Consider the following 24,823-nt stretch of genomic DNA (forward strand, 5'->3'; position numbering starts at 1 on the left):
TTTTCTCTACATTTTGAAAACCAGAACTGAAGTTTTGCTCTATAGCTGATCAACATACAATATTGTATTACTTATCGACGTTCCACATAACATTTGTTATGCTAATTTGACACTATTGATATATCAGTAATTTATTTACTTGACGCGAATTCAACAGCGGGAAACCCGCCACTAACATAATACATTATACCATAAATTACAGCATAGAGATAATATCTCTATGATTATACCTGGTTTGACAACATCGAGGATATAAGATTATTGAGAATTTATTACTATGATCGATTTAGGATAACACTCGAAATTCAATGTTGTTAGCAGTTTTCGACCAGTTATTTTGTCAAATGTCGTTCATTAAAGACCAGTGCAATTTTGTTGTTACTTACTCGATAATATCAAGCGAGTTGGATAAACGTCGAAAAATATAAATGGAGTAGGCCTACAGTTTGTCCCTGGTAGGACATGAGCAAGGTACAGTAAGTACAAACAAGAACAATCAGGAGTCACAAAAGCAGAATGATACTTTTATCCAGTTTGAACATTTATAACAATAACTATAATAAAAAGGGTAAGTTTATACTTTCGACTGATGTTAGCCCCACCCCTCATACGAAGGTAAAAAGAAATAGACATTGCTTGAAATGGCATAGTTTGTGTAGACAATTCAGTGAAGAAATTGTATCTGCGCCGAGACAATTCTTTCGAAAATGGACGCTTGCACTAAACTTTCCAAATTATTTTGAAACTTAAAAATAAAAGACAGGAGCATGGTGGCTATTGAGGGTTCCATTAGCAGGCTCACCTATCTTGTTTGTTTATTACTGTTTTCCACAATTAATACATATTCTCTTATCTATAGACATTTATAAATGTGGATGGTGGTCAAAATAAGTGTGAAGACTTTAGGCAGAGGCCACCATTAACAAATAAAAAAACCGTCAAGTATTACCGTATAGATGTAAAACCACAAAAACAAAAATGAAGCAATAACAGAGCAAAAGACTTACCCGAGACCCTGCTCAACTCTTCTCCTAATATTTTATAAGCCTTCATTCACACTAGGCCTTTTCACATTACGAATTAGGCCTACATGAGATCGTCATAATATCGAAACAGGGCGCCTTTTAGTCCGATCGTAACAAAACACACAATTTAATTTTGGTGCGAATCATAGCTAATACTAAAATAAATAGCCCTAACCCAAGTTTATTAATTTCATTAGCTTAGCTAACATTTCTCAATAATGGAAGAGCCGTCGAAGTCTCGATCACCATCACCAAGAAAACTTAGGCCTAGCCGTAGAGAGCCGTCGAAATCTCGATCACCATCACCAAGAAAACTTAGGCCTAGCCGTAGAGAGCCGTCGAAATCTCGATCACCATCACCAAGTAAACTTACGCCTCGCCTAGTCGTAAAGACCCGTCGACGTCTCGATCACCATCACCAAGAAAACTTAGGCCTAACATAAGTCGACCTAGAATTTTCAATACGAAAATAACAAACCCGAATAAAATAATAAATACCTTATTATAATGATTATTTTTGTAACCAAAATTGTAACAATAGGCTCCTGTTTGTACAATCAAAGTAATCTAACAACAGGAGGACACTGATGAGCCGCCTTGCTATTCCTTCGATCTTATGTCTTCGTCGTATAATATCTCCGCGCGGTGAAAGTGTCTAACCCTTGATCTGCGGAGCTCAGCAATCTGGGTAGCTAGCTCTGGGCCGCCGGCCGGCAACCATGAAGTTCCTGTACGGAAGTGCTACAGTATGACTAACCACCATCGTCAACAATTCTAAACGAACCACCATGGAGCTAAAATAGCTACATGGCCTAATCATGTGATCCGAAACCATTGTATCCTCACGACACGCACTGTACTGCTACATGTAGTTCCCGCGCCATTTTCAGTGTGATGCAATTACTTGCTTTCTGTGCTCAACTTGAAGCTACGACGATTCATTTATTTCTTTAATATGAGATCCCTTTGTTTTAAAATAATACATAGGCCTAATAGCAAATAAAAACAATTATACTTAGCATGAGTTGTTATAGAATACAAAGGAAGAATAATTTGACTTACCATGAGGCCTGGCCGCCTGGTCGTCAGAATTGGCGCGTTTGTTAGTAGCTAGCCAGAGCCATATATAGAGAGAGTTTCGACATTGAATGGATTAGAAGCCGTGTTTGTGTCAACTATTCCTATGTAGCGTATGGAGTTGAGTCTTTTGTTTTAAAAATGTATAACGTTCAAAAGGCTTTAATTATCGAATTTAATATCAAAACAATCAATTTGATTAAAGGTTTTTGTTAAAATAATAAAAAAATTATAAAGTTACTGCGAACATGATTAAAAACAACAAAAATAGCAATTTCGGAACGGCTCTGGTTGTGCGCTCCATGCACGCTCTACGCGTGCGCGTTTAGTTTGTACAGCGATTCTCTATAGTAATGCATTGTTTTTACATTTTGTTGTTTAAAAATCATGTTCGCAGTAACTTTATGATTTCGTTATTATCTTAACAAAAACCTTTAAACAAATTGATTATTTTGATATTAAATTCGATATTTAAAGCCTTGTGAATGTTATACATTTTTTAAGCAAATGACTCGACTCCATACGCTACATAGGCATAGTTGGACACAAACATGGCCGGCGTTCACACCACGTGACTTTCTAAAATCCGTGAACGCAAAGTCGTAACTCTCTCTATATATGGCTCTGTAGCTAGCCTCCTCCACGTGGCAAGTCCTTTTAAGTTAAGGCAGAAATCATGAATAATTCATGACCCTAATTATGACATTATAATAACATGTAGAGATCAAATACCTCGTGTCAACCTCGTGTGATCGAGAGGTATAAAATTCGATGCTCACATCACAACATCATCCGTGTTTTTTTTTTAATAGTTTAGAGATTATTTCGAGGGTTAAGTTATATTTAGGAAGTAGGTGATAATTACATAGAAAATAATTAGGGTCATGAATTATTCATGATTTCGGCCTTAACATAATAGGAAAAAAGTAACGCTATCAGCCACGCCTTTCGGCTTCTTATATTGTGAGGGCGTTATTTGTTTAAAGCTTTCATTCAATTTTACGATCCGTTGGAAGGTACAGTACTGGTACAAAAAGTCGTATAACAATAAATCTTTCATAATGCCATTTTTAACTACAGTTTTAACACGAAAAATACAAAGTACGAATTTAGAGACTAATGAGTTCATAGAAGAAAATAAAACCAGGTGCTTTTTTTGTTTGTTGCATATTAGGCGCGGCCTATATATTCTTTTTTAAAAGCCACATTGAAAAAATATATATAATTATAGGCTAGACATCAAAATCAAGTTTCTACTGGCGATACGTAACGGTACAGTCAGTATACATGTGGTTTTCCTCTATTCATGCTCTTATCAGGTCTCAAAGTAGAAAAACGGGTAGAAATTTTTTTTTTGTCAGAGAGGCGAAATAGGGGTGCAGTATGTGCTGTTAAAGATGTTGAAGGTCAATTCAAATTACAGTAGACAATAATTATTAATAGAAACAAAATTCTAAAAACTTTAATATTGAATTAAACATTTTATTATAAACATACAATAAATCAATTACAAGCATGAAAGTGAATAATACAATTTTTTAAACAATACAAGGGTATATGCACCAAATGCTAGGCCTACTAACAGCTTCTTGCTTGCATCCATGGTGCTGGGGACCAGCTCCTGCTACACACCTGATCACAGACGTCTCTAGAACTTGGGCCTACACCTCAACGCGAGTGCCTGATCTAAACACATGTTAACTTTTAAACACACACAACAATCACAAACATAAAAACAAGTCAACAATAACATGTTGTTTTGTTATACAGTAGCTGAAGTAAAAACACAACGAACATTCTGCTAATATTTTTAATTATGTAGAATTTCTGAACTCGCTTCACAAACTATTTAGTAGTGCATTTTACTAGACATCATTTTAAAACCATAGTAAATTTTTTTAATAAAACTAAAAGACAAGAAGTAATTTAGTGACAAATAACAACAACAAACAAATTTATATTGGAAATACAGTGCTGAACTAATTTAGTATTTGACATAGTTTAATTGCAGGAATTAAAAATAACATATAACAAAATTGTAGGCTCTGTTGTCGTAATACATACTTACCTAAAATGCTTATTCCTCACTTAAATAAAATATCGCATTTCAACCAAGACACATATTATTATCAATTAACATCTCTAATGCAAGTCAATGGTAAATAATATAATTAACACAAGCTATATTTTATACATAATGAATGTGAACATTAAGCACATATTATTTGAGTAGGGAATCATTTACTGAATGATTCAAATTTTTACTAGTTACTTACGACAACGATGAGGTCATCCTGCCAATCTCGGAGGTCATCGGACACCTACTCAAGGAAGACAGCACATCTTAAGCATATTAACGATAATTTACAGAAAAAAAAATGTAAAAAAAATTGACAGGCGTATGCAGTACAACTTAAATTGACCCAATAATCTTAACTACAATAAAACATTTGTAACCGTTTCTTACCTTGGTTAATTATTTACATGAAGTTTACACTATAAAAACACTTCCTAAATATTTAAATTCTAATTTGACCGGACTTGCAAGTATTTAAATCAACATCTGAAGGTAATGGTCATCATCGGACGTCAAAAGGTCAATGATACTCGTCGATAATGAATCGATCAATAGATCGATTCCAATCAATCAAATTTATCAATACATAATGTGTGATCAACTCCAACATTGTAGCCTGGAAATATATAAAAATATACATGTTGCAACATCATGGAATTCAAGTGTTTTAAACAATATTAACAACTTCATCATCACTGTCACTCATGGTGCACAAACAAAACAAACTTCATCAACAATTAAACTCACAAGCATACTATATCAGGAAGTGTGACTTCACTCTCACCATGTCCATGTAAATTCAATCCTCACTACGCCAAATTTAATCTTGACCGTTTAACACTCAATCACCATGCAAAACCACTCCACCACCATGCAATGACATTGTCTATTCTCGCTATTCAAGGTCAATCACTCCTGTGCAAGTGTGCACCCATCACATGTAAACTGAAATGCTTAGGTAACCCATCACCATTTTTCAACTTCATACCCCTTTTCATTTCAAGCAATGAACAATTAATAAAAAGTGAAATAAAATGCATAGTTATTAGTATTTGTAAAATGTACGAACTTACACATGTAAACCACATTATTAAAAATAATATACATTTAAAAAATCCTCAAAACAAACAACATCAACAAAAACAATTAACTCATGATTTGGAAGAAACTAGAAATGTAACCATTTAAACTATCCCTGTACTGTAATAGATACTAATTACTATATTCATTCATTATATTTAAATGCAGAAAAAAAAATCAACCTGTCTAAGATATAATCCTAACATTAGTTATAATTGAGCTTTGTCAATATGATAAGGACTATTTTTATGAAAGATCTGCAATATTGAATGTATGGTCTTTCATGGAGGAGGAATAAATCAAAATGTATTCATTCAAAAAGAAGTAATAATAAAGAATGAGATTTGAGAATAAAACACAAATTACATCAACGTGATCAATCAGAAAATACTTTCAATAATCAATCAATACTGTAGTTATCAATAATCAATAGCCAATAATCAATACATGAGGAAAATGTCAATTATATAGTGTTAACAGCAGATTTTAAATTCCATTTGAGTTTCAAAGCACAATTAAACTATGAGAACTGTAAAATTATCTGCAAGGATACGAAATTCATTTTTATAACAGCAACCAAAAAAAAAACCAGACATGAAATATTGTTTATAAATATCATGGTATGATCAACAAAAATATAAGCATTTATTTTATTTTAAAAAAAAAAACAATGTTATTGATGAAGTTCATTTAAATTTGCATATCAAAATATTAATCATGTATCACATTTAAAATTCAATAGTATAGTAGTACGAGAGTTCATCATCATAAAAAAATATATAATTTCATATCATATTCAGTATCATCATAAAAAGAACAATGTATGGTTATGGTATTAAATTATTAAAATCATTGTCAAGATGAAATGAATTGTTACTTTAATTTGGTGATGTATCTACACGCTTCACCGATTAGCTGTGAAACAACTCTAGCAGTCTGTTTGGAAAGTAAAAAACAAAAACGGATCAAGCCAAGCAAATATATCAACAAATATCATATTATATCATCATTTATGCAAATGTGTTCAAATTCTAAAAATGCACCACATGTGTTTATTAACTGAATATGCAAATTGAGTGAATGTTCTATAAATACTATGCACGTTGACGTTGAATAATTCTATAATAAAATAATATTATACACAATATTCATTCATTGAAAAATAATCATCAAAGACCAAGAATTATTGGGAAAAAAACCAGACATAATGTTATTCTTTAAAAATCAAGGCAAAACTGATTGGTTAAAAGTCATATGTAAATTATACTTCAATATTCAAATAGGAACACATGTTATTCAAATAAACAAAAAAAGGATTATAGAAATGATATGGCATTCAACATATGGAAAATATGGCATTGAAATTGCATTACATAACACCAAACAATAAGTATGCATAATTGATGGCAAAAAAAGTTTCTGTATTTAGATTAATTTTTTTATGGCCACTATTTATAAAACAACATGTCCCTGAAATAGTAAATTTTATGTACAATAGAAAAAATATGGAATTCTTTGGAATGATTGTAAAACTGTTTCAACATATTTATTATAATTATAATGTTCTATACAACAGGATAAAAAAGAAATAGTTCTGTATTTAAAACATGTACTGTAAAAACAGTTTAATTTGAGCATCATCAATATTATGCTAATTGTGAAAAGATTGGTTTGTTAATATTTCAAAATATATCATTGGTATCAAAAATACATTTTAATAAATTGCATTCAGAATATTTTCATAAAAAATATATTATAATAAAGACATTATAAATCAATAATCAGAATATTTAAATTTTAATTTAATTATATTATTTTTAGTCAGTTATTAAGAATAAAACATTTCATTAAATCGTTGTTATTAATATCAATTATGAATCGTTTATGCCGTTTACCAACAGCATCGCTCTTTATATTTGTATACTTACAGTACAAACCCAGCCCTGGCAGAAGTCTTCTTGGTAAATGATATGCATCAACAACTTGCATGCAACACCAATAATAATACTTTCCTAATAATTCCACTGAATGTGTATTGTACTCAAATTTATGAATGTTTATTTTTAGTATGTAAATAATGTAAACAGCTATTGTGAAAGCAAAACTTACCGCTGTAAAGGGCTTTATAAGGAGTTTCGATTGAGAGCTAACCAGTGATATCATGTGCTATATTTACATTATGGGTTTTTTTTTTTTTAATCTTTTGGTATGCAAGTGTCTATTGGGTTTATGCATTGAAAATCCAAAAATTATAAATACATTTTCTAACATTTGGATAAAAATATAAACATGTATGGTAAAAAAAATATCAAAAAACATAATTCATGAATTGTTTAATTAGATTGAAATAATCATTCATTAATAATTCATTCATTAGTTCATAATCTAATTATCAAGTTATGTATAGTTATGCAATTAAAATAGTTCCAATTGTATTAAAATATAAACATGTATGGTAAAAAAATATCAAAAAACATACTTCATGAATTGTTTAATTGGATTGACATGATCAAATTCATCAATAAATCATTCTTTAGTTCATAAAATAATTATCAAATTATTTATAAAGTTATGCAATTAAAATAGTTCCAATTCCAGATCAATAACCATCCTAACATCTCAAAATAAACCTAAAATCTGACAGAACCAAATTATGCCTATTTAACATCAAAGGAACAATAATAATCAATAACATCCATTTATACATAAAACAATTAATAGATGTTTTGAGGCAAGAAAATGAAAACAATGATTGAACTGGAAAAATATATTTCAATATCATGATACGCATCAACAATCGCACCAATAAGAAAGAACGGAGGTAATATACGACCCCTCTTGACCGGAAGATAATGGGAAGGGGAGGAGAATCGGGAGAGAATAAAATTTATTATAACAATACGAGTCAATCTCGCCTCAACATCATCAATCAATCAACAAACAAGCGTACAAAAAGTGGGGATGAAAAATGGCAGGACGGGCGATAAGGAAAAAGAATTTCAAGAATTATTAAAGACTTATTGCACAAATGACATTTACTATTAGTCTATAGTATTAAAGCATTGCAAAAATTGTTAGAAAGTTTTAAAAAAATGTTTGCATAAAATTTGGCAAATTAAATAAAATAGCCAACAAATGAATGTTAGTTTGAAATTATAAGTTCACCTGTTTTAGTTGCTAGTGAAAATTGTTTATCTTGCTTCTAGTACTGAGGCTGAAAAACAAAGTAAGTTTGGCTCAGAATTGATGTATTAAAGCAATTACAATCCACATACAATCACTTTCTTCTCCCCTAATGCTTGGTTCCCACTAGAGACAACTTAAAGACGTAACGCAAGTGATTTGACCAATCACTGGCGATGGATTATTTGTTGTCGCTTGTCATTGGTCAACTCGCTTGTGTTGCGCTTATATGTCGTTGCGTCCTGTCGAGTTCTGCCACCAAACGGCACCCGTTTGTCAGTTAACTAGTACATATTGCCATTTCCATAAGTATTACACATATTTCATAATGATTTTCAGGCCCGAAAAATTGAAAATTGCATCAGTCTATTGAAAAATAAGAGAACGACTGACCTAGGTCAGGTCAATTGATCGTCTCCTGGACCTAGAAACCATCAAAACTGTGTCAAGACAAGGAGCGAGGACACGCGTTTTAATACAGTATATGCACAATGAACTAACAAGACATTCTTCAAAATACCTGTTGTTGCGTTGGCTGTGGTTGTGCCTGTCCTCCCTGTGTCTGTGGATAATAATAGCCTTGCTGTCTCCAATACTCTGCCCATTCAGCGCTGTAGTCCTGTGAACCAGAGCCGCCGCCGGCTGCTGCTGACCCTTGTGATGTGGGAGCGGCAGGCTGAGGCTGGCTCGTTGGAGCTGGTTGTTGTGCTTGCTGTGGTTGGCTGGTTGGTGCTGCTGCAGCTACAGGGACATAATAATTTAACTGTTTAACTTCTGTGCCCAAATATGGTAGTAATATGCATTATTACTGCATGTTTCAGTATTAACAAACAGTAACATATCATAGTAAAATAATGTTCAAATTAGGATTGTGTGTATTGGTTACTAGAATTAAATTACAGAATACATGGCGGGTTAACTGTTTCAACACATGATAACATACACAAGATAGACCTACATTTCTGCATATTTCAATTGTGCATTATAATCTAGAAGTGACCATGGTCAACCTAAACATTGTACATACAAGGTTCCAACAGTGCTAACAGTGCTAAAGTGGACTGTGGTTTATATCAAAATTATGTGTTTTTATCAAAAAGTGAAATTGCTGTGGGCTCACAGTGCTTGTGCATTCCCACATCACACAAACATGCAACCAGATACAAAGATAGACTGTATACAGTAACATCACCCATTGGTTCATAATTCAGGAAGGTTGTATCTTTTTAATTGTAGTCAACTCTTCCAATGCGGACACCTTGTAGACACCCCCATCCCTAAAGCCTGTTGTACACTAGGTGATACGCACAAATAAATTTCGGTGTCGTAATTATATTTATAACTTTCAAATCCGTTTCTGCAATGAATTTTAGTTTCTTAAAATTTTGTTATCGCTTTTTTTCAGAAGTGCAAATAGTTTCTACTTTATGCGAAACACCTGCCAGAACTTAGGAAATAAGTTCTGTTTGTAAAACAGGCTAAATATGGTGCTTAAATTTAGCATACAAAAATAGTTTATGTATCAATTTTTAATATTTTGGCAGTCATAATTAATAATCTGAGCATCATTTGTGGCAACAATTGTATAAAATAAAGTTATTGTAAATGGGAGATCTTACTGTATTGCTAACTAGATATAACATTCTAAAACTGTGAAATGCCTGGCAAGCTTAAAAGCACAATTTCATACAAAAGCTAAGGTGTAGAAAGGGAGGCAAGAAAAAGTAAGTTAGAAGAAAGAAGAGTAAAGAAAATTCAACATTGCTGCAGATAGCTGTCGGATGTGAAAAACGCCACCTACCGGCGCCACCTTGTTGTTGTCGTAATTGCCGGTAGTATTCTTCCCAGGCACCGCTATAATCCGGTTGGCCATCAGCAGACATTTTCACACCTAAAGTAGAGAACCAATCAAATAGTTAGCTGGGCGTTGATGTATTCTGTTGAACGATGAGGGTTGTTGAATTAAGAAAGGGAGAAACAAAGGGAAGAGTTTTAAATGATGGTTTAAGCTCTGTCTACATTATCAAACTTGGTGTGACAAAAAAATGATGTGCCTATACAAGGACATGATGGTATCATATCACTACCATATTTGGGTATATCACTACCATATTTGGGTATATCACTACCATATTTGAGCACATCACTCTTTTTCTAGTTTGATAGTGTAGACAGAAATTTAAATGGTTTAGAATCTTTTTTAGGATGCATTTGATATTGCAAAGATTAATATAAGGGAGGATTTATTTCACACCTTATATATTTGTCCAATACAGTGCCAGCATCATAGCTATGCTAACTATGCATGCACACACTGAATGTCAACATTTAAATTGTTCATTATCACGGTTGTACTAGGCTACGACAAATGCGCATTTACCAGTCTAGTAGAATGGATTTCTGTATGTGCCGAATATCTATGCTGCTTAACATTGCAACAGCTCACGCGAGATTGTCAACTGTGTTAGCTACTTCCCTTAACCAGTGATAAATAAAACAATTTAATTTTCATGCAAAACTCAAACCCAAAAAAGTGTGTTGAAAAGGGTATTAAATATTGCATTGCAAGGTGTATGTATTGATATTTGAACATGGTCGTACCTTGAGGGGCTGCCGGTGACTGTGTTGATGTGTTTGTAGATGGAGTTGAAGCCGATGATGGCTGGGGTTGCGCTCCTCCTTGCTGGGGGTAGAACTGGGCATAATAAGAGGCCCAAGCGGCCATTGTGTCTGTCTGCGATTGCTGTAAAAACAAGTAACAATATCAGACAACCACAAAAAAAAAAACATTTTTTAACTTGCCCAAAAACTCATACAATTCGAAGCAAATGTGTATGTAACTTTATTTAAATTATGAATTATATAATCATTTATATCAGTTATAAATGATTTGTGGCTAGGCCTACTATCAAACCCATCCAATTGGGCAATGCCCTGGTAGTGTTAGCGAAAACCTAGCCTGTGTTTTCTGTAGCACACATTATACGCCCAACATCCATGGTAAAAGATGGTGGGTTCTAGCAGGTGCAAGTGGTACAATTAACTTTCATGAAACTGGACACCCTTGGCCTGGCCCACTTCACAATTGAAAGAAGAGGATTAGGTATTCAGGGAGCCAGAATTAACTGTAAAATAACATCTTGTTTATTCTTTACCTACAGGGTTACATAATGGGCTTACTTGCTATTATTTGAGTTTGCACTATGGAACATAAAAAGGAACCCATACACAGCTACACAATGAGAAAGCAAAAGAATGTGGCTCTGTCTGTGTTGCTGTTGTCAGTTCTGGAGTGGACATGATAAGGACCAGGAAATGACCAAGTGTTGCTGTGGTCAGTCCTGGAGTGGGACACGATAAGTACCAGGAAATGACCAAGTGTTGCTGTGGTCAGTCCTGGAGTGGGACATGAAAAGTACCAGGAAATGACCAAGTGTTGCTGTGGTCAATCTTAGTGTGGACACGATAGGTACTAGGAAATGACCAAGTTTAGCCGACGTCAGTCCTAGTGTGGACACGATAGGTACTAGGAAATGACCAAGTTTAGCTGTTGTCCGTCCTAGTGTGGACACGATAGGTACTAGGAAATGACCAAGTTTAGCTGTCGTCAGTCCTAGTGTGGACACGATATGTACTAGGAAATGACCAAGTTTAGCTGTCATCAGTCCTAGTGTGGACACGATAAATACCAGAATTAGATCAAAGTATACCTGTTGATTCCATTGTCCAAATGAATTACCCCATCCATGTGGGTTGTATGGCTGTGGAGGACCTCCTGGTGGGCCTCCTTGGGGAGGCTGATGTCCACCCTGTGGACCTCTGTAACAAAATAATAGGATCATTTAGAAAAAACACAAACAATAATACAACACTATATATATTTTTAAGTATGAATATACCATGTCTTGATTCATTTTCTAAAATCAATCAAAAATAGAATGATGATTCAAACAATTTAATGCATTCTACTTACCCTTGTGGTGGACCTTGTCCATATGGTGGTGCACCGCCTTGGGGAGGAGGTGGTCCTCTGGGATCATTCTACAACAGAAAATAGTACATTTGTTTCTTATGGATTGTGAAGAACATTGTGGAAAGCAGCCAAAGAAATTTGTTTGTAACATAAATAAAATCAGTAAAGTTTTGTGATTTTCTGTTGGTTCTTTAATTGATTTAAGCTCTGTCTACACATTAAACTTTATGTGACAAAAACATGTGATGTTTCCATATATGGACACGATGACATTGTATCACTAACATATTTGGGCACATCACTTATTTTTTGTAGACAAAGCTTTACACTGCAGTGATTCATACACAATACAATAATAAGTGACATAATATTTTACAATCTGTTATTAAAAGCAGCGAAAAAAACTACTACTACAGAACAAAAACAAATTGATGCGTGTGGCTAGGCCTACTATCAAACCCATCCAATTGGGCAATGCCCTGGTAGTGTTAGCGAAAACCTAGCCTGTGTTTTCTGTAGCACACATTATACGCCCAACATCCATGGTAAAAGATGGTGGGTTCTAGCAGGTGCAAAGAATTTGGGACCTCTTGGAAATGACAAACAATTCTGGTCTATAAGATAATGGGAAAGTTGAGATGCCGTATGAACCCAAGATATTGGTCTTAGGCATGTAAAGTTCCGTCTACACTACTAAACAAATGTGATGTGCCCATATATGGACACGATGACATCATATCACTACCATATTTGGGCATATCACACTTATTTGACAGAGCTCTACAACTACAGAAGGAAAACACAGATACTTACATTACTTCCATTTATTTTCTCATTAATTAGGAACTTTGCGTGATCAATTTGTTCTTGTGTACCACGGATAAAGAACAACTTCTGTCCTGGTGGCCCATTGTTCCGACTAATCTCAACATGAGCACCACTTGTAGTCTTGATGTTATTTATACTTTCGCCACCTGTCATTTATGCAAATTAGATATGCAAATACATTAACAATAAATAATTTATCCTTATTAAAAAAAGCAAATGATAATAAAATAAAATAGCAAAATAAATCGTTTCTATTTAATAGAATTGTTCAGTTGTGGCTAGGCCTACTATCAAACCCATCCAATTGGGCAATGCCCTGGTAGTGTTAGCGAAAACCTAGCCAGTGTTTTCTGTAGCACACATTATACGCCCAACATCCATGGTAAAAGATGGTGGGTTCTAGCAGGTGCAAATAATTTGGGAGAGTATTGATAAAATCTTTTAAAAAATTATTATTTAGCAAACTTTTTCTGAAATTATACATTGTAGTAAAAAACATAGTTACTGCAGTAAAATAATTTTGACCTGATTAAATTACTACTATTATCGATTACGTTATTCTGTACATACCTTTACCAATGACAATGCCGCATTTGTTAGCTGGTACACCATACTCAAGTGTATTCATACCACCTGGCCCTCCTCCTCCATGAGGTGGGCCACCATGGGGACCACCATGATGAGGTGGGGGTCCTCGTGGACCTCCCATTCCTGGCGGTCCTCTATTGAAACCTCCTCGTCCACCTCTAAATCCTCCACGCCCGCCTCCTCTACCACCTCTCATAGACATGCCGTTTCCACGATCACCATCTCTCTACAAAAATAAAACCAACATTTTCCGATCCAATTTTTTGGGTAAAAGTGACTATTATGTGACATTAAAATGGCATATTTAACAAAAAAAACATGCTTGCTCAGTATTAAAAAGCTCGGTTTTTTATCCACATGGATATTCAGGTGAAGAAATTCAAACATCATTGCAAGCTGAACACAAGGAAAGTTTGATAGATATTCTTAAGCTCTGTCTACACTATCAAACTAGTTTGAAAAAAAGTGTGATGTGCCCAAATATGGTAGTGACATGCTTAAATATAGTAGTGATATGACATCATCATGTCCATATATGGGCACATCACATTTTTTTCCACATAAAGTTTTTTAAGCTGCTGACTTACATTAGCATTGGCAATGAGTGTCTCTATTTCGCTTGCAGCTTTCATGACTGCATCTTCAGCTCCAGACACAACAGCTATTCTTTCAGGGCCGCCATCATCTGAGAAAAAACAAAATATTAACATTAATCTTGAGTTGCCAAGCATGTAGCCCTCTTCTTTTCTGAAGTGTCTTTTTCAAACAGAGACCATCAGTGAAAATGCTATTAACTCATGCCAATTTTTTTGTCCAGTTCTATACCAGACAAAGTAATACTACTTTAGGTAGACCTAAATTTTTTTCAGTTGCTTACGCTTGCCCCAATTTGACGGAAAAAGGACGCTCCTGTAAAAATCCTGTCTACAGGCTTGGTTGCTGCTACTACTACTACGTCAACAAAAAAGGTTATGTAGGGCAACAGCAAACAAAGTAATTTTGCTAGACATAACTGATATGCTGTGAGGGTTGCATTGACCAGTAAATGGTTCACTAGGTTTGACCGAACTCAAGATGCGAGATCAACAATCTTTATTTGAATCTCATGACTTTATCTAATATTAAGTAACAGTAACACAAACTAGTTCAAAAAATTAACACATGCTTGTCAATGTGAGATTACTCTCATATCGGCGCATTCTGTACAAGTCTCGCAATTCTTGTAGCTACAAAATATAACAACATATTGCTAACCGTCTTGGAACTGGACTCTGGCTCCAGACTCCACCTGGATTTTCTTAATCGTCTCTCCTTGTCTACCAATCACAATGCCTACAGCAAACTTAGGAACCGGCACCTAAAGTAAAAAACATGTCAAGGGTCATTTAAAATTGTTTTATGCTACTATTACTATTGCATAAAATTAAAAATAATGGTGATGTAAAAAACCGATTTTTATTTTTTCAGATACATCTTCCAAAAATTATACAAAACAATTTTGGAATTTGTTATTTATACTGGGTAACCTCTTCAGTCAGATTTACAAGTATAATAAGATTGTGCTTAGGACAAATACAATATAAGAACAAATGTGTATTATAATGAAATTATAAATAATGTAGGTTCTGCGATTGCTTACCTCACGGCCATTAGGTGGTGGACCTCGCCTTTGAAATGAATTACCCAGGTTTCCACCACGATTAATCTAAAAGAGAATAAAAAACAAACAAATTACAACAGGTGCAGAAGGTATTTCTATTCTTTTTCACACACTTATGTCCATGATTTTATTATTGTTTCAGTTTGTTAAGCTCTGTCTACACTATCAAACTTTATGTGACAACAAAAATGTGCCCATATATAGACATGATGTCATATCACTACCACATTTAGGCACATCACTACCACATTTAGGCATATCACTGCCACATTTAGGCATATCACTACGACATTTAGTCATATCACTACCACATTTAGGCATATCACTACCACATTTAGTCATATCACTACCACATTTAGTCATATCACTACCACATTTAGGCATATCACTACCACATTTAGGCATATCACTACCACATTTAGTCATATCACTACCACATTTAGTCATATCACTACCACATTTAGTCATATCACTACCACATTTAGTCATATCACTACCACCTTTAGGCATATCACTACCACATTTAGTCATATCACTACCACATTTAGTCATATCACTACCACATTTAGGCACATCACTACCACATTTAGTCATATCACTACCACATTTAGTCATATCACTACCACATTTAGGCACATCACTACCACATTTAGTCATATCACTACCACATTTAGTCATATCACTACCACATTTAGTCATATCACTACCACATTTAGGCATATCACTACCACATTTAGGCATATCACTACCACATTAAGTCATATCACTACCACATTAAGTCATATCACTACCACATTTAGTCATATCACTACCACATTTAGTCATATCACTACCACATTTAGTCATATCACTACCACCTTTAGGCATATCACTACCACATTTAGGCATATCACTACCACATTTAGTCATATCACTACCACATTTAGTCATATCACTACCACATTAAGTCATATCACTACCACCTTTAGGCATATCACTACCACATTTAGTCATATCACTACCACATTTAGTCATATCACTACCACATTTAGGCATATCACTACCACATTTAGTCATATCATTACGACATTTAGGCATATCACTACCATATTTGGGACACATCACACATTTTTGTCAAACTAGTTTGATAGTGTAGAGAGAGTTTTACATCCTTATTTAGAAATAACTTTACCTACCTCATTTCCCTTTGACTCCAGCAGGTCATGTACTTTGCGGAAGGCTTCCTGAAATAGAAAATTAGTATGATAGCTACCCAATTGCATAAATAGTCATTTGAGGTAAGGAATACAGAAGTTATTTATATACAAATCGTAATAAATGATAGTGATTCATTTTATGACTGGTTTTCGGACACAATCCACCAATAATACCATCGAAGCAATATGTGTTAGCAGATACCATTTTTGTTATACTGATTGAACCTCACATTACTATAACTTATAATGATAAGACACTGAAATGCAATCACATTTGTGCAAATTAATGTAACATTTACAGAGTTGGTTACAAGCTACAATACCTGCACTTTAGATGGTTCACCAGTTACTCTAAGTGGTTTGTCAATACCAATATTTTGAGGTCCATCCTGTATCATGGTCATTCTCACACCAATCTCCTCCTGTGAATTTAAATCAGATTAAATCATTTGCATACACCAGATATTGACAGCAGTAAACTAAGCTACTTCTCAGTACTGAAAATTATCATCCAGTTGATGCTTCCTCAGGTCTACAGAAGTACCCTCTTCTAGAACCTAACCCTGGTCATCAGTGCAAGATTAGTGGTCTAGTGGTATGAGCGTAAGGCTAGTGATCAGGAGATCGTGGGTTAGTTGCACCCAAAATTGCTTTCAAATTTGTTCGCAAATGTTCTCATGTATCCAAGTAAGGGCAAAACATCTGTACTAGTACACCGGGGTAACCTACTAGTCTACTGTACTAGGTTCTTTCTAGATGTGTACACTGGACCTACGGTTTATAGTCCTTATCCGACTTGTTCTACCACCAGAACCATGCAGCGAGTGATCATTGAACCCTTGCAGGTGTTATGGCTACGTAATTACGGTTCCACTGTCTTAACCACTCACTTCCTTAATAACTTCTAATTTCACTAACCTGTAACTGTCTTATAGTCTCGCCTCCTTTGCCGATGACAAGTCCTACTTTGTTGCCTGGAATCATCATCTCCTCCGTCATTGTACCCTCAGCTTCAGTCATTTTGGCTTTGGCTATTATTTTATCAAGTTGACTTTTTGCAGTCCTGAAACAAGTTAAAGCAGATAGTTAATTATCTTGCGGTAAGTAAGTACATTTTAAGAATAAAATCTACATTTGCCAAATTTTTTTCCAAAAAACTTTTTTTAAAGGATATAGTGTCCACACTTATGAAAAAAGGGATGAATAAAACCAAAATAAATTTAGTTCTTATAACAGTTATTCACTTTTCCAGACATGGGCTTCTGGTTGATTATTTTTTGCCTTTACATTATCAGGTAAATTTTGTGTCCATACAATGTTTACTGAAAGTGAATAATTTTTTCAGGGGGACAATATATCTTTGAGCATGATCATTCATGAAAAGGGCGCTATAGAAATTTGGTATTATTATTATCTTAAAAATGAATTTAAAAACAATTATTACTTACATTACGGCAACAGTACTGCCTGACAGCGTACACACACGATCAGCCATACCATTGCTGTCTGTAGAAACAATAAGTTCATTAAACATACTATTTAGTTATTAATGACGATATTGCTGAAAAAGACATACAAAATCAGTAAAAGCAATAATAAGAGACAATATGGATTAATGTATAGATTAATGTATGCAGATTTGTATAAATGTTGTCAACAGCAACATGTTGGTATAGTGAAATCATGCATGCGTAAAAACAGGATGAGGGGTCAAGGGTCAGGGCATAGAACTAAAATATACTAAATTATAATTAAGTTTGTCAATTACTAAACCAAACTATAAATAAGTAGAACTAATAATCAATATTCTTTTACTTTTAAATTGTTTAAAAAAAACTAGTGTTTGAAAGATTAATATTGAAAATGTTTTTAACATTAGCATTACAACGATTAATGTTTTACAATGTTTCAACGGGTGACCTAGCAGTTTTTGAGGAAGAGAGGCCTACCTGGTGAGATCTGAACATTGCAACCGGTGTCAGTTTGTAGTCTGTTGATTTGCTCCCCACCTCGGCCAATAACTGGAAGACAATCGTGATTTTAACTAATAATTTAGGGAACCTATTAAAATACTATTCCTACTTAAAGTGTATTATAGTCTTACAATACTATTCCTACTGCTCAGAGTGTAAATAGTCTTAAAACACTATTCCTACTTAAAGTGTATATAAAAAGTCGATTTTTGCATTCCCAAAATGGTATATATTGATTTTACAAGATACATGTAACTAAACAAGTTGTATTTAATTCGATATTATTAGATTGAGTCTAGCTTTTTCTCTAAGTACTCTCATGATTAGTGTTACCCAAAATCTCTGCAATTTCTTTTTGGCTGTTTTACTTTGATTAACTTTTTGCTTATTTATATTTGTATCTCCATTGAGATTCAGCCAGCGATATTCACAGCTATTAATTGTAAGTTATTTATTCCTTTACTAGGAAAGATCTTTGCCACAAGATGTGAATGCTTTAAAAGACATGGGTGTGAAATGCTCTCATATCAGGATTCAGCCATATTTTCTGGCTACATCCATCTACATTGCACTTTTAAATAAAAAACATTGACAATTATTATCTTTTTCATACCTAATCCAACGAGACCGTCTGGTATTTTGTATTCCTCTGAGGCTTGTGCAGGCATGCTGAAGTAGAAACAAGGTGGAACGTCATAGACGACAACATTTATACAATGGTAGTATTAGTCAACTTGTTCTAAACAAAATATATTTAATTTCTACCATTCTTCTTGCTTTAATATAATAACGAAGGTTTTTGTTCAAGCTGCTATTTTGGTCTCGGATATTTTCAGAGTCTAGGCCTTAGAGGCTTTCTTAAGTCACGAATACAAAAATGGTCTTTATTATTATTCTTCAGACCTTATATTCACATGCAGCGCCTATTTCACACCTACACTCTATTCCAAATGGATTGTACCCACTTCAATCAAACTCATTTACTATACAGTGAAAGGCTCTGTCTACACTATCAAACTAGTTTGACAAAATATGGTAGTGATATGACATCATCATGTCCATATATGGGCACATCACATTTATTTTGGTCATACAGGTTGATAGTGTAGGTTTAACATAATTACCCTTGTCGTTGTTGGGCCAATGCTGCTAACTGTGCACCAAAAGCTGCAAATTAAATGAAAATAAACATGCATTAAATAGAAAATATTAAGTTATAAGATGAAGAGAGAAAAAAAAGAGAAACATATTATTAATTTTGCGTGCCAAGATGAAAACTTACGGTCATTTTCAGCTGCTGATCTTTTAGAATCTGGCATGCCGTCCGTGTCATCTATGGGTCGTTTCATGCCTAGGTTCATACCAGGAGGGGGTTCTATAATGCTTGGTGGTGGTGGACCCCCAGATGCACTGCCAATCTTTGCTGCAATCTGTGTATACAAATAATTAACATTAACAAATATTTTAAAATAATATGTAGACCACAGTTTCAACATTTTACATGCTAGCAATCCATAACATAAGGGTAATACAAATCTACATCCAGACTTTGGGTTTATGAAATAAAATTAAGTTTTTCAATAATATACATCATGTATTATTTATTAATTTTTCTCTTTTTTTCATAAAAAGAAAATGGCATTAACATGCTCGAAAATAATGTTTAAAGACACCTTCCCTACGTTTTTTAGATCTAATTTAGAATCACAAACTATATTTAATGTAAAAATAATACTATATGGTCCTATTGCGATAACTTTTTTCGTCTTTAAATGGTTAAAAATGAGAAAAATAAGTCGATTCTAATAATTATAACGGCTCGCTATAAATCCCAAAATGCATTGCGCGCGGATTGATATTTTTGTTTTGGCAAATTCAGCGAAAATACCGGGTTTTCCCCAATTTGTATCAACGGAGTCTGGCAAAAATAGAAAGACAATTAATGCAGCAACTATACGTCAGGCTAGGTATATAGCTGGCGTACGATGTTCGTACGTTACCAATGTTTACCAGCTAGGCCTAAAGACCGTCCACGAGAGGTCATTCGCCACGAGCTACTTAGGTAGTGCATTGTTTCTCACTTTTTATCATAATTTACCATAAAACGTACATTTAAGACAAGGAATGACACGATTAATGTTTTTAAAAGTAATATATATGTATTATTTTTACAAAACGTCTCAAATTGTAGGGAAGGCGTCTTTAATTTTTGACATAAAAAACCTAATTTTATCACTAACTAGGCCTAGCCTATATTACAGGGCATTATTACAGTAGTAACTAGGTAGTATTCAGCTTTTTGGAAAAAGAAGAAATGAAATCAAATTAAAATAGAGTTTTAAAAAAGTGTTTTAGATTTGTTAATGTTATAATTCAATTGATATTCATCATAAATCATATATTCATGTTAGCAGAAAGTTCCAATCAGCATATATATGCCATAGTATTGCAAATAATAGCCTCTGAGGATCGAATGAGAATTCGTTTCCTTGTTTGCCGGGGCTGGGACACGTCAAGCGTCTGATGTGTGCCAAGCGTACATGCCGCGAAAGGCCAACCGAGAGAGAGTGAGGGCCAGAAGATTTTTCAGACGACACAAAGAGTGCCTCATTTAAACTTAGATTTTTCATTCATTTACAAACCTGTTTCGCTCTTTGCAGAGCATCAGCGAATGCTGGGTTGTTTCCAGCTGTGCCTGGAGGTGGTACTGCAGAAAAATCATTCATTTTAGACAATATTTTAAACAGAAATATTAACAACGAACATGTGCTGAAGCAAACTCCAAAATGGCTTTGTCGGCGTTATTAGGTCACGTGATAATATGCATTCTGACAAAAGAGGGCGGATGACTAAAAAAAGTACGCTTACAGAATGCAGAGAGTAATAAAAGTGACCATACCTTATAGGCCTACCAACTGAGCTCACAGATCCAATATTAAAACGACTATATATTTTCACATCTGCAAAAAGTTGTTAAAGTGTTTAACTAATTATTCAGTGTGACAGAGTACTGTTACGACTTTCGTACTTTGAATCTTTCATTTTACATTTATGTGGGTTTGATTGAAGAAAGAAAATACTTTCATAAAAGTTTAATTTCATTAATGTTACATTAATTACTTTTTTCATATATTATTATAATTACAATTCAGTACTTTCAATTTTTAGCTATCCTATACCGGTACCAGTATGTTTGATTTGATACCATTTTAACGTCTTTACATTCGTTTGTTTATGGAGGTGGTATATACCTCCATGGTGGTGGTATTGATGTGTGATCATTCTTTACCGTAGGCCTTACTTTGTGATTTTAAAACAGAACCTAGGGGCATACATCATCCTTATCGGCACCTAAATCTTGCAACATGAGACTAATGAACATCGTCGATCCCGCACTCTAAAAAACTTGAACATCTCGATACGACATTTCAACACTAATAACTAGGAAGAGGGAGGGGTAACTTTGTATTCATTTCATAGAGGAACTTCAACCAATCAAACACAGCAAGAAAGTGACGTTTCACTAACAGCGGGGCGTCAGTTATTGCAAGTTATTGTGTAGCCTCCGATAATATTACAAATATTGTTTTAACAATGGGAGTATCGCGGCTGATTTATCCATCTTAATCTTTAAATTCTGCCTTTCTTAAGATTCCACAAATGAGTTATTAAGGCGCTTTATGTGAAAGAGTCAATATGGAAGTCAAACATAGACAACTAGTGGCTAATTGATGTTTGTATAAGGAATTCAAGATTAATAATTATATCGATCGGGTAATTGGTAATAGGCCAACAACTTAATCATAACTATGTACCCACCGATAGTAGATAAATAGAGTAGCCTATTTAGTATAGCCCTTACTACTGTTAAGATTATGGTGGAAAGAAGCAATACTAAAATCGCGCTTGGTAATTTAGTTTTTTACAGGGCTCTGACTTAACAAAATATACCTCGCGTGTGGCAATAGGCCTACGTACTGCCACACGCGAGAGATTAATAACGTTAGCCTACAAAAGTGCATCCGATCTTCAATTATGAAAACTAGTAGTTTAATAGTACTTACCCTCCTCCACTTCAAAATAAAGAAATAAATGGGTCGGAGAGAAAAGAAAGAGGAGATAGAAAAAACACATCTTTAAGCTTTGTCTGCACTATCAAAATTTATGTGTCAAAAAAGTTTGATGTTCCCATATGTGGTAGTGATATGTTTAAATATGGGAGTGATATGTTTAAATATGGTAGTGATATGACATCATCATGTCCATGGGCACACATAAAGTTTGATAGTGCAGACAAAGCATAAGGCCAATTTATATATAATTACTTCGATATAGGGCCTACTCTCGATATGCCTATTATAGACGCATGGAGAATTTTTTTTTTATTTAGGCCTAATCATAATGTTTTTTATCTCCTATCCTAACAAATAAAATATATATCGGAAAAGCCGATTTATGTACCCGGATGTAAACCTATTGAAGCGACAACTTCCATGGGGTCATCCACTCTCTCGTTCTGGATCCGCAATTGGCTAATTGTTGTGGCCTCCTCTTATAATGTTTTAACCAATGGGCACAACTTATACACCCCTACGCCATACTTTAAACAGCCAATCAAATACATACATAGGCGTATTAGTAGGCCTATCACCATGAATAATTCTATGGCATCGTCATATTCAACATCATCATCATCATCATATAATCACTGTCTGCTCTCAGTAAATAACTCAATTGTCATAATAATCATTTACGGCAACGTAAAATTTAATAAATATACCATAACCGTTGCGATGGCTAAGATTGTGGACATGTTAAACCACCAATCTCTTCCATTAATACAATTCACACAAACATATTGTTTTTAACAAATTAGATAGAAAATGTATTTAATATATTCAAAGAATCTCAAGTGTTTAACAACCGCAGCAATTCTTTGAAATTAAATTCAATATAAATATATAGCGTATTAACATCTGTGTTTTTATTACAACACTAAAATATTGTTGAGATCGAACGTTTACATGTCTCTACATAGTCACTTTTCTGGTTTACTAGACCATATTTCATCATATCTCTTTTACACTGCACATACTGTTTTTCATTGAGGTGATTATGGTAATATTATTCCAGGTTTGTTTATTAAAATTGTAAAGCTGAATTATGGTATAAAATATCAAAATGTAGACATAATGCAAAACAAAAGTTATCTAAAAGGGGCTGGACTATAACGTACTGTCACCCTACAAGTTATATAAAATATCAGAAGGATAAATAAATCATATTTGTATGTGTTAAGTGTATATTCTTGTACCATTATAAACGCTGTATGTTAGTATATGATATCTTAGACCTAAGCGTGTGTTTTATGAATCTTATAGTGCGTACGGATACTTTAATTTTTCCAACAGAAGATGATAGAATCGAGATATTATACACTGTAGAGCATATACAATTATCTAGTTGGCCTATAATTCCGCTGGTTATTACACCTGTACGTTTTTGATTATTGAATGAGAATATGACCTCAGAAATACTTATTTTTAACGTAATCAATAATCATCTTCTACTAAATCGCTCTTACACTACTCAATGATATGCTCTACGCCAATGATACAAGTATTATTTATGTTCTTTTGGTTTTTACAGTTTCAATAAAACAATAATTTTAGCTCAATCTGTTACTATACCGTGTCGATGTAATCAGGGCCTACGGTTAAAAAAAAACAACTTTTAGTGTAAAAATAGCCTATATTAAATCGAGAATAATGGTATTTGCTGCTAAGATACGCAGTGTTCTCGAATTGTGTGTATGACATACGTTTAAGTTTCCCATCAACTTTATATTGGAAAAAAATAATTGCAATGATGTTGCTAATAAGAAGAAAATCTCAAGGGAAGAAAATGGTGGTATGACATTGTTGGATAAATCATTCGTTTTAATAACATCTGCCTTAATAAAATGTATAATGTAAATGCAACAAGTGTTTTGAATGGTTTCGTGGGGGTGGTGGACTTTACTCATTTGTTGTTTTTTTTTTCTCGCGGCGCGGTTATGTCGTCAATAAGTCATTCTCCGTCCTCAATATTTCTCCTTTGTAAAAGATTCCAACTAACAAATTAGTAATCACTCTAACTTATCTAGTAGCCGCGCTTTGTTTAA

General features: G+C 34.0%; 1 protein-coding gene and 1 non-coding gene across 4 annotated transcripts; both read right to left on the reverse strand.

Annotated features, from left to right (window-relative positions):
- Positions 1-3,563: 3,563 nt before the first annotated feature.
- LOC144838800 (far upstream element-binding protein 1-like) lies at positions 3,564-21,482 on the reverse strand. Of its 3 annotated transcripts, XM_078694288.1 has the most exons (21): positions 21,303-21,481; positions 19,943-20,090; positions 19,785-19,827; positions 19,274-19,329; positions 18,637-18,708; positions 18,136-18,193; positions 17,606-17,750; positions 17,011-17,109; positions 16,667-16,714; positions 15,471-15,536; positions 15,086-15,188; positions 14,419-14,516; positions 13,814-14,057; positions 13,229-13,389; positions 12,416-12,483; positions 12,153-12,261; positions 11,044-11,185; positions 10,244-10,333; positions 8,963-9,183; positions 8,425-8,473; positions 3,564-4,795 (listed from the first exon to the last, which is right to left on the reverse strand). In XM_078694288.1, exons 1-20 carry the CDS (start codon positions 21,384-21,386, stop codon positions 8,462-8,464), a joined length of 2,067 nt encoding a protein of 688 aa, XP_078550414.1. In that variant the 5' UTR covers positions 21,387-21,481; the 3' UTR covers positions 3,564-4,795; positions 8,425-8,461. The 3 variants fall into 3 exon arrangements, with proteins under 3 accessions (XP_078550414.1, XP_078550417.1, XP_078550415.1); XM_078694291.1 differs by lacking the exon at positions 10,244-10,333 and having other exon boundaries at positions 21,303-21,482; XM_078694289.1 differs by lacking the exon at positions 18,637-18,708.
- On the reverse strand, positions 14,153-14,226 carry LOC144838885 (small nucleolar RNA SNORD36). Its single transcript, XR_013611723.1, has one exon. It is a non-coding gene; the product is annotated as a small nucleolar RNA SNORD36 (small nucleolar RNA).
- Positions 21,483-24,823: the final 3,341 nt, after the last annotated feature.

The sequence above is a fragment of the Antedon bifida genome, chromosome 3, assembly GCF_963402885.1.
Source record: "Antedon bifida chromosome 3, ecAntBifi1.1, whole genome shotgun sequence".
NCBI classification, from domain to species: domain Eukaryota; kingdom Metazoa; phylum Echinodermata; class Crinoidea; order Comatulida; family Antedonidae; genus Antedon; species Antedon bifida.